A 15162-nucleotide genomic window follows, 5' to 3' on the forward strand; every position below is an offset into this window, starting at 1 on the left:
AAGAAACAAGATAGAGGAAGCATGGTGTGAGGCACATGCCTATAATCTCAGTACTGAGAAAGCTAGGGCAGAAGCATTGTGAGGTCAAGCCTAGCCTGGGTTGACAAAGTGGGATCCTGTATGAACAATAAATAAATAAATAATAAGATAATATAATAGATCATTATCCCAGGAGCATGATAGGAACAGCCTGTGGGGACAATATTTAAATAGATAACAAAAGAACAGGAAGAAATCTTCCACTTAAACAAACAGGAGAAAGTCAATCTAGGGACCACCAAAGTCAGGATGCAGGAACTGACAGCTGCCAGGATCACAAAGGTACCATAAACCTGGGAAGACTGTAGAAGGGGAAGAAGATTTCGTTTTTGAGAATTGAGCATTTTTGCATCGATAATCATAAAGGAGATTGGTCCGAAGTTTTCATTCTGTGTTGTGTCTTTGTGTGGTTTAGGTATGAGCATAATTGTGGCTTCATAGAACGAATTGGGTAGTGTGGAATAGTTTGAAGAGTGTGACACGCTACCTTGTCGATAAGGAGCACGTCACACTCAAGATTCTTCTGACAGCGTCTTTTATTGTTACAGCTCTTTTAGTTAGAAGGATGTAAGATGGAGAACAAAGGAAGGACCCCAAGCCCCAGAATGTACTGACTTATATATTATCAAAGAGACATGATCTGTCCTCATTGGCTTACAGACTGGGGTCTCATTTACATATCCACTGATAGTACTATCAGCGGGAGAATTTGCGCCTACGCGTGCGCACAGCTGCAGACACCAAGGCCAAGAAGAACCAGGAACAGGAAGCCAGCGCCATCTTATAATGGCGAGTGTATAGCTACTTCAGCAAACGCAGCATGGCTCCTAACATCTCCCCCTTCTTTATAAATTGTATATAGTGACTAGAGACCTTTTGTGTCTTAGTCTCCTGTAATGGGAATCCGAGTCCTGGGAGGCATCAAAAGGCTGTCTCGTTTACAGTTTGGTGTAATGGGATCTTGTGTCCACAAGCATGTATAAATGGAACAGCGTCTCAGTACTTTAGTATATTCAACCAAGTTTGAGGGGATGTTCCAGTCTCAATAGCCAAAAATGTCTGAGCAATAACTACTTTATCACGTTGTTGTTGAGTTTTCATTTTACAGAACAACTAGAGTAAGATCAATGTCCCTCCAAGTAGCATACAGCCAAACAAACTTACCCCCACCCACTCCTTAAAAAAGGAAAATGTAGAAAAAAGCCAAGAGGTAAAGTCTTTAAAACTGATTATATCAAGGCTTGTATTTTTGAGGTCTAATATCTTTAACTGTAATTCTTCTTGAAGAAACTCTAACTCCTGGGTCTAATTCTCCTTCAGATATTCTGAAATAATAGAACTGTTAACAAGGGAAGAATTATCAAAAAGTAAGGGGGTTATACATAGGGAACGTGTGGAAGCCACACAAGAAAGTTGTATGACATCTCCAAGCGCTTGTAATTGTTGTTGTAATAAGTCAATGCGCTGATTGACCAGTAAGACCCCTGAAGTCAAATGAGCATCAGTTCTCTTCACTGTCTCAAGTGTATCGGATGTCTTTTCAGTAATATGACTAATAACTGAGGCTGTTTGCACTTGATTGGCCATGGCAATACCTGTAGTCACTGTAGCTGCAGCAGAAACAGTAATGGCAGTGATTATAGTTGCTGTAATGTCAAAATCTCTTTTTTGTCTCAATAATTGTATGATAGGAAAATCTTTGGGGTCAGCTTCAACAGGTACTGGTACAAATGTGGGAATATTCACCACAATTGTTGTCCAGTTATTTCCATTCCAGCATTTTGTTAAGTAACATGTAATATTAGGACTATGGCAATTAATTATTGAGCTGTTTTCAAACAACTCTTTATCACATATAAGGAAAAAATATGCTGTTTGAACACACACTAGTGATGGCTCAAGCGTATAATTAGAATATTGTTGATTAATCTTCAAATTAGATAAACTGATCTTTGTTTTATTACTTTATGTGGTCTCCAATCGTGTACCACTGACATTATTAGATGTATGGAAGCTTCCTTGTAGATTAGCAAAAGTTGATATACTAGTAGATGCCTCATTTATAATTAGAGATTATCATTTATAATTATCATCATTTATAATTATCATTTATAATTATCTATTAATAATTATCATCATTTATAATTATCATTATGTATAATTATCTATTCGAAAAATGGCCACTCACTCCCAGGGCCAGAGTGAGTGTTATTTGTTTTAAATCTTTTTAACTTTTGATTAAAATAGAAACCCTCCGATAGTTTAAATTTCCATAGTTCTGGTGGTTGACATGTTGTAAATGTCGGAGGAAAATCCAATAATGGATAGCACCATGGTATCTGTCTTTTAGCGGTCACATTAGGAGGAGAATTATCAGGTAATGGTATAGTTATATTGCTAGTGAGCATAATGGTAGTGATATTAGAAGATGTATTATTACCACCAGTTCCACTTCCACTAGTTGCTCCAGTTCTTATTTGTGACAGGGCATTCATTAATATCCCTGTGGGAATTTTATTAGTAACAAGTGGATCTTTCCAATATCCAAATTTCATTTTTGTAATTTTAATACATGGTCCTTTCCCAGAGCTAATAGTCTCATTTTGGAAAGTAAAACATAATGTCGTATTTAATTTTATTGAGGTGGCATTATATGGTTCTGTTTCAAACTTAGGCGTTTTGATGCATGGTGCTTCCATGGTACAACTTGTAGATAAGAATAAAGGAAGTTTAGTCAAATTAGCATGTACAGGCATTGGAACGGGCCATGTTCTCACTATTGCCCACAGAGGTAGGCTGTTCCTTATGGGAGTCTAAAGAATTAATATCAGAAACATTGATGTCCACAGCCTCTGGATCTGGATTTTCTTTTTCTCCATCCTTCACTATTCTTGTCAATCTTGTTGGTACCCAGATTGGATTTTCTTGCTCCTGTGGGAAAACACAAATAGCTCCCCTGGCCAGTTAGCATATCAAAGCTCCATTGGGGGTGATTTTGTGCCATGTTATCTCTGGCCTGTGTAGCACACAAATCATGATAAAGAGATTTCTATTCTAAATATTTGCCTGTAGGGACAATTGTCTTGATAGTACTACACCAATCCCCAGGCGTCATAGCACTTTCTGTAAGTCTCTCTATTAAGGCTTGGGTAAAAGAGGCATTTATGTCATATGTTTGTACCGATTCTGCCAATGACTTTAATTGTTTCAAGTCTAAACTTCGATGGTGTCTCTGTTGATTCTGATCTTCAAAGACCAGAAAGGCTGTTCTAATCTTTCTTCTCTCCTTTTCTGGAATCAAGGAGGTGGCTATTGGAATAACATGTCTCCTAGCCTGTTCCTGTTTTGTCTTCTGCACAAGCAGCTGTGTCGATGGCAAACTGTCAGGTGCATAAGGAGGATCCGGACGATATCTTTCTTTCTCATAACGAGCTGCCTCTAATTTTAATTCTGTTTGTTCGTCCGAATCTAACCCATCCTGGGATGAAGTATCGTCCTTGTTTTCTCCCTCCTCAGAGGACGTCTCCTCTGAGGCGGAGTCATTCAGTGTTAATTTTCTAAACCCAGACAAGGCTGGATATATTTTTTTATATTTCTCTGACTGAGCTATTTTCTCAGCTCCATTATCTTTTTTCTTTTCTCCCCCTCCTTCTTCTTCTGACATGGAGGGCTTAAAGGCTGTTTATCATTGCCTTTTTTTCTGTTAGTATTCCCTTCCTTTTCTGCTTCTGATAGGCTATCTTGACCTTGGCATTTCTCATCCGCTATGTATGCCTGAATCATCCTAAAAATAGGTAACGTGTCTGCTCTCAATCTTCCCTCCTCCTTTTCCTGGGCTACCTCTTTAAAAAACTTCAAAAGAACCCCATCTGAAATAGTCAAGCCGATTTCCTGCAGTAGCGCCTGCATTGTCACGAGAGCCGGCTTAAACTGTTGATTGCCCATAATTCTTTATCTACAGAACTGGGCGAACCTGTACAGTTATCTACCTGTGATTTACGGTTCACTTTGAAAAGGAGGACATGTACACTCCCGTCCCTTAATATGCCAATTAAGGTAAAAGCAAAACACGAGAACAACCACCTCTCAGGCAGGGATAGCGAAAGCAAGGCCAAGCATAGGATCCACCATATCTTACAGAAAAGTGTCTAGACTTACTGCACCGTCAGTTCTGAATCTTGTTTCTGCGAGCTAAGCAGGGCCCTTCAAGGTAGACGATCCTCGGGGGCGTTCGGCTTCACTCCCGGGTTTTGGCACCAAAATGTGACACGCTACCTCGTCGATAAGGAGCACGTCACACTCAAGATTCTTCTGACAGCGTCTTTTATTGTTACAGCTCTTTTAGTTAGAAGGATGCAAGATGGAGAACAAAGGAAGGACCCCAAGCCCCAGAATGTACTGACTTATATATTATCAAAGAGACATGATCTGTCCTCATTGGCTTACAGACTGGGGTCTCATTTACATATCCACTGATAGTACTATCAGCGGGAGAATTTGCACCTAAGCGTGCGCACAGCTGCAGACACCAAGGCCAAGAAGAACCAGGAACAGGAAGCCAGCGCCATCTTATAATGGCGAGTGTATAACTACTTCAGCAAACGCAGCATGGCTCCTAACAGAAGAGAATTGGTATTAGGTCTTCCTTGAAGGCCTGATAGAATTCTGCACTAAAACCATCTGGTCCTGGGCATTTTTTTTGGTGGGGAGACTTTTAATGACTACTGCTATTTCTTTAGGGGTTATGGGACTGTTTTTCTGCTCCTGATTTAACTTTGGTACTTGGTATCTGTCTAGAAAATTGTCCTTTTCATCCAGATTTTCCAGTTTTGTTGAGTATAGGCTTTTGTAGTAAATTTTTCTCAGTTTCTGTTGTTATGTCTCCCTTTTCAGTTCTGATTTTATTAATTTGGATACTGTCTCTGTGCCCTTTGGTTAGTCTGGCTAAGAGCTTATCTATCTTGTTGATTTTCTCAAAGAACCAGCTCCTGGTTTTGTTGATATTTTCTATAGTTCTTTTTGTTTCTACTTGGTTGATTTCAGCCCTGAATTTGAATGATAAAAACTGCATGTTATTGGTACAGAGACAGGCAGGAAGATCAATGGAATATAATTGAAGACCCAGAAATGAACCCACATACCTGTGGTCACTTGACCTTTGACAAAGGAGTTAAGACCGTCCAACGGAAAAAGGACAGCATTTTCAACAAATGGTGCTGGTTCAACTGGAGGTCAGCATGTAGAAGAATGCAAATCAATCCATTCTTATCTCCTTGTACAAAGCTCAAGTCCAAGTGGATAAAGGACCTTTACATAAAACCAGATACACTGAAACTAATAGAAGAGAAGGTGGGGAAGAGCCTCAAATACTTGGGCACAGAGAAAAAGTTCCTGAACAGAACACCAATGGCTTATGCTCTAAGATCAAGAATTGACAAATGGGACCTCATAAAATTGCAAAGCTTCTGTAAATGGATGGAACTAGAAAATATCATCCTGAGTGAGGTAACCCAATCACAAAAGAACACACATGGTATGCACTCATTGATAAGTGGATATTGATATTAGCTCAAAAGCTCGAAATACCCAAGATACAACTCATAGACTACATGAAGCTCATGAAGAAAAAAGACCAAAGTGTGAGTGCTTCGGTCCTTCTTAGAAAGAGTAACAAAATACTCATGGGAGCAAATATGGAGACAAAGTGTGGGACAGAAACTGAAGGAGGGGCTATCTGGAGACTGCTCCACCTGGGTATCCATCCCTTGTGCAGTTACCAAAGGCAGATGCTGATGTGGATGCCAGGAAGTGCATGCTGACAGGAGCCTGATATAGCTGTCTCCTTAGAGGTCTGCCAGAGCCTGAGGTCTACAGAGGCAGATGCTCACAGCTAACCACTGATCTGATCAAGGGGTTCCCAATGGAGGAGTTAGAGAGAAGACTGAAGGAACTAAAGGGGTTTGCAACCTCATGGGGAGAGCAACAATACCAACCAAGCAGAGTTTCCAGGGTCTAAACCACCAGCCTGGGAGCACATAGGGAGGGACCCATGGCTCCAGCTGTATATGTAGGAGAGGATGGCCTTGTTGGTCATAGATGGGAGAGGAGGTCCTTGGTCCTGTGAAGGCTGGATGCCCCAGTGTGGGAGAATTCAAGGGCAGGGAGGTGGGAGTCGGGGGGAGTAGAAGCAGGAGGAGGGGGGATGGGATAGGAGGTTTCTGGGTGGGGGAAAATGGGAAAAGGGGATAACATCTGAAATGTAAATAAAATATTCAATAAAAAATTAATTTTAAAAAAAGGTGAAGAGGAGACTGGAACAGATTGTTCACGGTTTTATAGGCCACGATAAGGAATTCAAGGTCTATTTTAGACCAGTGGATGCCTTTAAATTATTCCAAATAAGCCAGGTATGGTGGTGCATACCTTTAATCCTAGCACTTGAGGGGCAGAGGCAGGTGGATCTTTGTAACTCCAAGACCAGTAGGTCTACATACCAAGTTCCTGATCATCCAGGGATATAAGGAAAAGGAGAGGGGAGGGGGAAAGTGAGTGAGTGAGTGAGTGAGTGAGTGAGTGAGTGGATAAGTGAGTGAGTGAGGAAGGAAGGGCGGCCAAATGTTGTTAACAGGAACGTGACAGGAAATTATTAGAGATATTTTGATAAGCAGTAAGTGAAGGTGGAAAGTGGTACTACTTGAAGAAATGCATGGATGACTAGTTTTTTGTTTGTTTCATTTTTAAAACAGGGCCTTTCAGATCTCTACCTTTCATTTGCTGCTTGATAAAATACACTGCCTCAAAGTTCCCAGCTACAGGACTCTATTAATAACAATGAAAGTAGACCTTCCATGTACTTCTTTATATAAAAAAAAAAGGGGGGGGGGAGACTGAAGTTAAATGTGATATATTTATTTTCCTCAGCTTCTGTCATGCCACCACCGTTGTGATGGCCTCTTAAGAATTTGCAGTGCTCGTTTCATGTGACCATGACTCACATGTCCCCAGTTTGTTTTCCTTGTCTTCTCAGTCTCGATGGCATGTAAGCTGAGAGAAAGCTTTGTGAAGTTTTCAAGAGATATTAATACAGGGTATAAGGAAAGCTTTCTCTGACTTGTTGGCATTTAGACAGAGGATGGAGTAGTTTATATCAGGGTTCAATTGTAAGCTATCAGTAAGTTATAACTGAAAATGATTTCATTTTTAGTATTGCTTCTTTATGGTATTCTTGAATAATTTAAAATTTAAGATATCATTGGTAATAGCCACTAGGATTTGTTACTCATAAAACGTTCAGACAGAGGCAGCCATAATGACTCATGCCTGTACTCTCAACACCCTGGGAACCTAAGACAGTGGAGTGCCATGAATTGCAGACCAGCCTCAATACATAGTAAGTTTGAGTTTGAAAATAAATAAATAAATAAATAAATAAAATGTAGTCAGATAAAGTCTCTTGACAATTTCTCTGTTTAGTATTAATATATATGTCTAAAATGTTCAACTTAAAGTATTTTAGGAATTAATGCCCATTCTTATTACAAAATTTTCTAATTGTAAATTTTAGAATTTCTGGAGCTAAAAAAAGTCTAGACAAAACCCTGGATAAAAGAATACCTCCACAACCAGAGCCAGACTTCCCTCCAACTGTGAGTTCTCTCCTTAACAACCCTGTACAATTTTATTTCTTATATGAATCTCAATAGCAGTCTTTGTTTTGTTTGTTTGCTTTTGGAGACAAGATTTCTCTGTGTAGATCAGGCTAGGCTTGAACAGAGATCCTCCTGCCTCTGCCTCCCAAATGCTGGGATTAAAGGCGTGCACCACAACTGCCTGGCTTTAGAACTCATTTTTAAAAGAACAGGTATATTTAAGATTTTATTTGATTAAAATGTTTTAAACTTCATCCTTGTTTGTTTGTTTGTGGTTTTATTTTTTGACAGATGACCAGTGCAATTAAGAAAAAAGGAGTGAGTTGGATTTGTTTTTTTTGTCTTGAAAATGTTCAAAATAATTACTACAAAGTGTTCTTCTAAGACCATCTACCAAGTCTCCTCCTAGGGAAGAAGTCTAAACAGATTTATATTTCTCTATCCAAAGAAGCAAGCATATGGTGGACAACAAATGAGGTTTTCAAGAGTTGTATTTATGTTGCCATCCCTTATTTGAGGATTATCTGTATAAATATTTTAGTTCTTATTCCAAACTATTGAAAAATATTCAAGATAGCAGTTATAAAAGAAATGCATCTCTCTCATAGAATTAGTGTAATAATTATCCTAATATTGATATAATGTTTATTTTCACGTAACAAGTACTTACTGAGAGGTACTATGTACTAGCTATATGCCAGGTAGTGCTGGAGCTTTGTCTTAGAGACACTGAATGAATAACAGTGTGGGCTGTGAAATGACTGATGGACACAGGACAACGTGTAACATTTATTTAATAGTAAAGGATCCAGAAACTTTTGGAGCTGCTTACATCTAAGAGTAAACTGTGGAGTATGTTTGTAGATGGGCTATAAATTTTTTAAGTCCATTAAGATTTTGCAGGGATACAGGCCTGAAAATATAATGTCCTTATGACCCGAGAATATTATGGAAAAATTCTCTTTTTAGTAGCCAAGATTTTTTGTTTATTTTATCTAATGAAAAACATATTACATTTATTATTTCCTGTGTGTATGTGTGTAAGAGAGAGTTTTAGAACATTTTTTTATTCTGAAAGAATGTTTTAGAAAACAGAATTTAGGCGCTAGACTGAAATGCTAAATCGTGCTGGCCATTTGTCTTGCTCTTTTAATGTTCCCAAGTTAAACTACATTTTCATGAAGCAGTGTGTGGAGAGTAGCCCTATAGTACCTATCCAGCCACAATGGCTGGACCACATGTTAATGCTGATACCTGAGCACCTAAAAGAAGGGAAAAGAAGAGAAGAATTGCTCGGAAGTCTCATAAATGAGGTCTCAATGGACTTTGAAAAGAGCATGAAGAGATATTTGGGTAAGTAACATTTGGCATACACCAAGCTTCTTCTACTGCTGCCCCATGCACACATCTGTAATGCCAACCCAGTGCACACATCTGTAATACTGGCACTTGAGAGCTGAAGTGGTGGGGGATAAAGAGCTCAAGGTCACCCTCAGCTGCACAGTGAGTTTGAGGCCAGCCTGGTCTACATGAGATCTTGTCTCAAAAAAGCAAAACAACCTTGGCGGTGGAGGCACACACCTTTAATCCCAAAATTTGGAAAGCAGAATCAGGCAGATTTCTGAATTCAAGGCCAGCCTGGTCTACACAGTGAGTTCCAGGACAGCCAGGGCTACACAGAGAAACCCTGTCTCGAAAAACAAACAAACAAACAAACAAAAACAACAAAAAAGAGAAAATACAAAAAGCAAAACAAACAAACAAACAAACAAAAACCAAAATAAGACAAAATAGTAGAAGTTGAATATTGAACATTATGTATTTTAAATGCATGTGTTTTTTCAATATAATTTCTACCTACAGTTTTATTTTTGACACTGCAATCTAAAGACTTTGTAATTTAAGGGTACCTTTTATATTTATCAGCTAATATTTATTGCTACTTTATTTCTCATTTGTCTATATGTTTTTAGCTATCCTATTTTTATAATTTTCAGAAACATTAATGCATTTTAGTCCTTGCAATTTTTATTGGAATATTGTTGTTGTTGCTTGTGAGACAGAGTATCACTTCGCAGCCATATGATATGCTTCAAAATAATGTATGCATTAAATTAATTAAATTAACCATTTTAAGGTGAACCAGTTAACATGTATTTCATGCATGTGCTGAAAATGCTTTAAAATATTTGTAAACACTGTGTTATTTTTACTATCTTCACAATATTGTAAAACAGTCCTCTTCAACATATTCCTCCTAGCTAGCTGAAATTCTCTAACCTTTTACCAGCATTTCCCCAACTCCCATTTCCCCCAATCCCTAGTAGCTATCTTAGAATGAATTTTTTAAATGGTCATGCCAATGATCTTTGAACATACAGAATGCAAAGGACTGAGATTTAAGGAGTATTCCTGTATTGGAATTCACCTTCCAAGGAAGGCCAAAATAATGCTAGGAGCTTGATTTTGTGTAAGAAAGGGAGTTTTTCCTTGTACCTATTTTAATGTACAGTAAATTCTACCTTATAATATCAACTTAGAGACTTAGATTTAAAATAACTAACTTAGAGTATAGATCTTACAAGGATTTTCGGGAAATACTAATGCATGTGTATTTTAGTTAAGAGTGTTCTTGTGAAGCCTCCAGTTAAATGGCTTGAAGATGAAGGGGGCCCTTTGCCTGAATCTCCTGAGTGAGTAAACTATTTTTAAAAATGGTATAACATCTAGCTTTGGATACAATTTAAAAATGAACTGATCTTACATTCAAGTCTCCAATCATGAAGCTCAAAGATATTTTCTTTAGAAATCTCCAAAGATATTCTCCACATTAGTTACCTAGTTCTACTTACATTAGGAGGAGGACCTGTATGAAAAATGCTTAAATGTAATCAAATGTATAATGTAAGGTATCATAAGATACCTGTAACCCTAGGGCTCATAATATGGAGACAGAAGAATCAGGAGTTCAAAGCCAACCTCAGCTATGCAGTGACTTACATGAAACTTGATATGATAATAATAATAATAATAATAATAATAATAATAATAATAATAATAGCCGGGGGCCAACCCCCCCCACCCCCGGCTTGGGGGAGAAGGGGAGAGAAATGCTGCTGGTTCTTCTTTCTTCTCCTCCTCCTCGTCCGTCAGTCCAGTTCTTCTTGAGGCAGCCCCTATGCTACTGTAGCTGACCTGCAGTCAGCATCCTGGCCCTAAGACCAGCAAGGAGTTAAGTAAAGAGCTTTGTACTATCCTAAAAACTTCTGAGGATAAGATACTGCAGGCTAGGGTGATTAACACCTGTAGCCTAACAGCAGAGGATTAGGCAACATGGCCTTTGTTCTATCTCAGCAGGAACTGCTGGGCTCTAACTTGCGGCTGGGTCACAGGAAGAAAAGACACTTAGAAAAGTTACTATAGAGTTTATTAAGTGTGAAAAGTATCCTATGAAGGCTATCTGAGGGAAAACATGGAAAGGTCCTGAGTGGGGAAGAAGAAAAGATTCTAACAAAGTAAAAAACCTAAGGGAGAAAAATTCTAGGCAGGGGGAAAGGAAAGGGTGACAGGGTCTTAACTAACTAACTGATTCCTAACTCGCTAGTTTAACTAACTCACTATTTAACTGACCGTTCTAACTGAACTCTCATCTCTTTGTCCTCAGAACTTATACATCTTTCAGAGTACATGGTCACATGTTACAAAGTTCATCACAAGTTCACACCAAAATTCAAATCATAAATTGAAATAGAAGTTTACAACTATGTAAACAATAGAATGTTTACATGAATATCCATTAGGAGTAATTATCTAACTAAACATTCATCACCTGTCTAGCTCCACAGGTTTGCAGAAAGTTTGAAACTATAACTTAAGAAATTAGTGAAGTTTTATATAGATAAACCCAGGCAATATTTTCTCTTCTGTCCTGGTACCTATAATAAATTGTGGATTCCCTCTAGTAACCTAGGCTAATTGTTTTATGACCTCTTGGAATGTGCTCTAAGCAGGAGAAGGTCCAGTTACTATCTCTCTTGGGGCAATTAACTGATAACACTCAGGAGACTGGCAGAGTTCTCATTGCAGTTTGACTATGCCTGAGGGACTTAATAGCAGTCCTGTTATAAAAGAGCTTAATAATCATTGATATAACTTTAGGAATTCTTATAGGGTCATCATTAAGACTTAAGAAGTCATCTATTTGCCTATATAGTATCACTACATGACAGTACATCTTCGTGGAACTGCAGAGATCTGCTACAAAGGGGAGTGCTATTGCTTGGTGATAGTAGCATATGTATAATAATAATAATAATAATAATAATAATAATAATAATAGGAAAAGCATATTAATAGCAGGAATCTTTCCTAAAATCACGTCCACCACAGCCTTGCTAATGGGGCACACTCGTCGCAGATTATATAATAATCTGAGGCAAGCATTTCAGGATGATCATCTGCTCATTATTAGTTTGTCCCATTATGGCTCCTGACAAATAATAGTAATAATAAACCAAATCTTTGATATATGCTAGACAGATTTTTTTTTCCATAAACCTAAAACTGTTCTTACTTTTATATTTTGGGTAGTTGCTTGAGAGCAAAGTAAAAGTTAATAGGACATATAAGCTACAAGTCTGTTTCAGCCACAAATTCTCTCTTTCCTCTGAAGATAATGTGTAGTTTCAAAACTGAGTTCTCAGACTCAGAAGACTTCCATTCCTGACCATGACTCCTTATTCCAAACTCTCAGTTTTTCACTGTGACATTAATTTCTCAAAGCGTGTGGTATGTTATTTTGATCATGTTTAATGTGGTACTTTGCTTTTCCAGAGGACTAGATTATTCCAATCCTTGGCATTCTAACTTTGTGCAGGCAAGAAGTCAAATATTAGCTAATTTGCACATTGTTCATCCAACTATGAAAATATTACTGGAGCTTGGTTATACAACATTTGCTAAAACAATTCTGCTGGACTTAACAGGAATTAGGTAAAATTATATATATATATATAATTATATATATATAATATAAGTTAAAACTTAAAAGTTGAATGACTCTTTGGGATGTTTTATTATATAATTTTAAAACTGATTTATACATCTCTAAGCCTTTCTTTATATTTTAGAACCTTAAAATTATATCTCATCTGATTCAACAACTGTATATCAAGACCAATTTGTCATTTACCTGAATTATTTTCTTTTGTTCATCAATAGAGCTAGAGGCCCAATTGACTGTGAATCACTGAGAAATGATCTATCAATTCAAGCTAAAAAATCAGAAGAGAAGATAATGAACACATGGTATCCGAAGGTTATAAATCTCTTTACTAAGAAGGAGGCACTAGAAGGCATCAAGCCTGAAAAATTGGATTCCTTTTACAACTGTGTTTCCATACTTATGTCAAATCAGGTATATATGTGCTATATATGTGTCTTGAGTACTTAGAAGTCAATATTTTAAATAAAATCCATTTAAGCACAGTGCTAAGCAATTTTTTAAAAGTAAGTTAAGGAAGGCCAGGGAAATAGCTCAGTAGGCCAAACAGCTGGCACACAGCCACCCAGGGACTATCCTAGAATTCGTGTGAAGAGCTGAATGCATGCAGCAATATGCATCTGTGATCCTGCAGCAAGATTATGAGAACTGCTCAGAAGCTTACTTAGTCAGTGCCACAATAGAAACAAGAGAGGTCCTGCCTCAGCAAGGTGAAGGACAAGGACTGACTCCCCAAAAGTTGACCTCTGACCTTTACACGAGTACCATGGCACATACATATACCATTTCAAGATCATGCCTATCTTCAAGTACACACACACACACACACACACACACAAATTATTTGTTGTTTTTTTTATTTAATGTGTATTGGTGTTTCGCCTGCATGTGTATAGGTGTTGGATTCTGGAGTTACAGGCAGCTGTGAACTTCCATGTGGGTGCTGGGAATTAAACCTGGGTCCTCTAGAAGAGCAGCCAGACTCTAGTTTTACAGTAGTATGTTAACAAAAAGACTAGCCTAGTAAATATATTTTTGATTAAATTCTAAAATGGTTATGCTTCGTTCTCATGAAAGGCTTATTTCAAAATGTTTTTGATCATCTTTAGTGGATAAACATAAAGAGAATATTAATCTTGTACAATTGCTTTATGGACCCCTTAAATATCTACTACTTTAGACACACAACTCTAAAATACTAGTTTTGAATGAAAACATTTCTTTTCAGTGAAAGCTCTAGAAGTTCATGTGTTCTACCTTGCTTCTTTAGGAGGGTACAATACATAATTGGTAACTATATCCAACACAGTAACAAGTATTCAGTTTCCTTTCTTCCTGACTTTACTCTCCTGAGGACTATGGTTATTTGATTAAAAAAAAAAAAAACATCAAGCACATTTGGAAGGTTGTTCAGATTCATGCATGACTTTCAGGCTAACTATCCAACAGTAGATTCTAAGTAAAAATGCACTTTTCAAAACTAAGAAACGTTGTGCACATTTCTAAGTTACCATGGTTCTGCCCTTGCATGTCGAAGGGTAGTGTGCTGGAAATCTGGCTCTCCAGAAAGAAAAGTATCCTGAGTTCTTCTGTTTATTGATTTCTGCAGTATAAACATTTTCATCATGTAGAATTCATGTTTCTCAAAGTTTAGCAACTCCTCGAAGTTGTGATTATTTGACATTTGGCCCTTCTGACTGTAGGAGCTGTCTTTAGTATCAGGCCATTGCCCACTCTTGCCTCCATATGTAAGCCTTTCTAATCCCCCAGACTTCTCCATATTGTTTGGTCTTTTGAAATGTTTTATGTGCCAAGGACAAACTTACTAATAAATGTGGAATAGTTAACTACAAAAATTTGGTTTGCAAATATTATGCTATTTATTGTTTATTTATTTTTATGTTTATTTTGATTTGGTTTGATTTGGTTTGGTTTTTTTTCAAGACAGGGTTTTTCTGCATAGTTCTGGCTGTCCTGGAACTCAGTCTATAGACCAGGAGGGCCTACATACAAAGATCCATCTGCTTCTGCTTCCAGAGTTCTGGGATTAAAGACATATGTCACCATTGCCTGGCTTTCTATTTGTTGTTAAGACATTTATTGGGAATGGTTATGACTCCAGGAGTAATCAAGTTTATAGAGTTCATTATACACAATAATTCATTTTAGGTAAAGATTGAATCTATACTTTCTGAAATAATGGTAATTTTTTATGTCATATAGCTAAAGGATCTCTTATGGAGAACTGTAGAAGAATTCGTAACACTCTTTGATTCAAGATATCTAAACAGGCTTCCAATATTTAAGATGGAATTGACATTTGATGATGATAAAATGGAATTTTATCCCACCTTTCAAGATTTAGAAGATGTTGTCTTGGGTTTGATAGAACGGATATCTGAAACTCTGCAGGTATTACTTCTTTCTTAACCTCTGTGTCCCTATACTGCTGTGTTTTAGTATTTGAATTGA

The 15162-nt window shown here is 37.5% G+C and overlaps 1 protein-coding gene across 5 annotated transcripts in view; it reads left to right on the forward strand.

Moving 5' to 3' along the window:
- Positions 1-15162, forward strand: part of Dnah12 (dynein axonemal heavy chain 12) — a 168579-nt gene that overhangs the window by 2946 nt on the left and 150471 nt on the right. For all 5 annotated transcript variants that reach the window (XR_013109428.1, XM_034498136.2, XM_076931288.1 and 2 more), the window contains exons 4-10: positions 7604-7685; positions 7980-8006; positions 8852-9041; positions 10309-10381; positions 12522-12680; positions 12909-13104; positions 14914-15102. Coding sequence is in view for 4 of the 5 variants with exons in the window: in XM_034498136.2 (XP_034354027.1) it covers positions 7604-7685; positions 7980-8006; positions 8852-9041; positions 10309-10381; positions 12522-12680; positions 12909-13104; positions 14914-15102 (916 nt within the window). In the remaining variant the exon portion in view is untranslated. The remainder of the gene's footprint in view (positions 1-7603; positions 7686-7979; positions 8007-8851; positions 9042-10308; positions 10382-12521; positions 12681-12908; positions 13105-14913; positions 15103-15162) is intronic.

This window comes from Arvicanthis niloticus, chromosome 3 (genome assembly GCF_011762505.2).
Source record: "Arvicanthis niloticus isolate mArvNil1 chromosome 3, mArvNil1.pat.X, whole genome shotgun sequence".
Classification (NCBI taxonomy): domain Eukaryota; kingdom Metazoa; phylum Chordata; class Mammalia; order Rodentia; family Muridae; genus Arvicanthis; species Arvicanthis niloticus.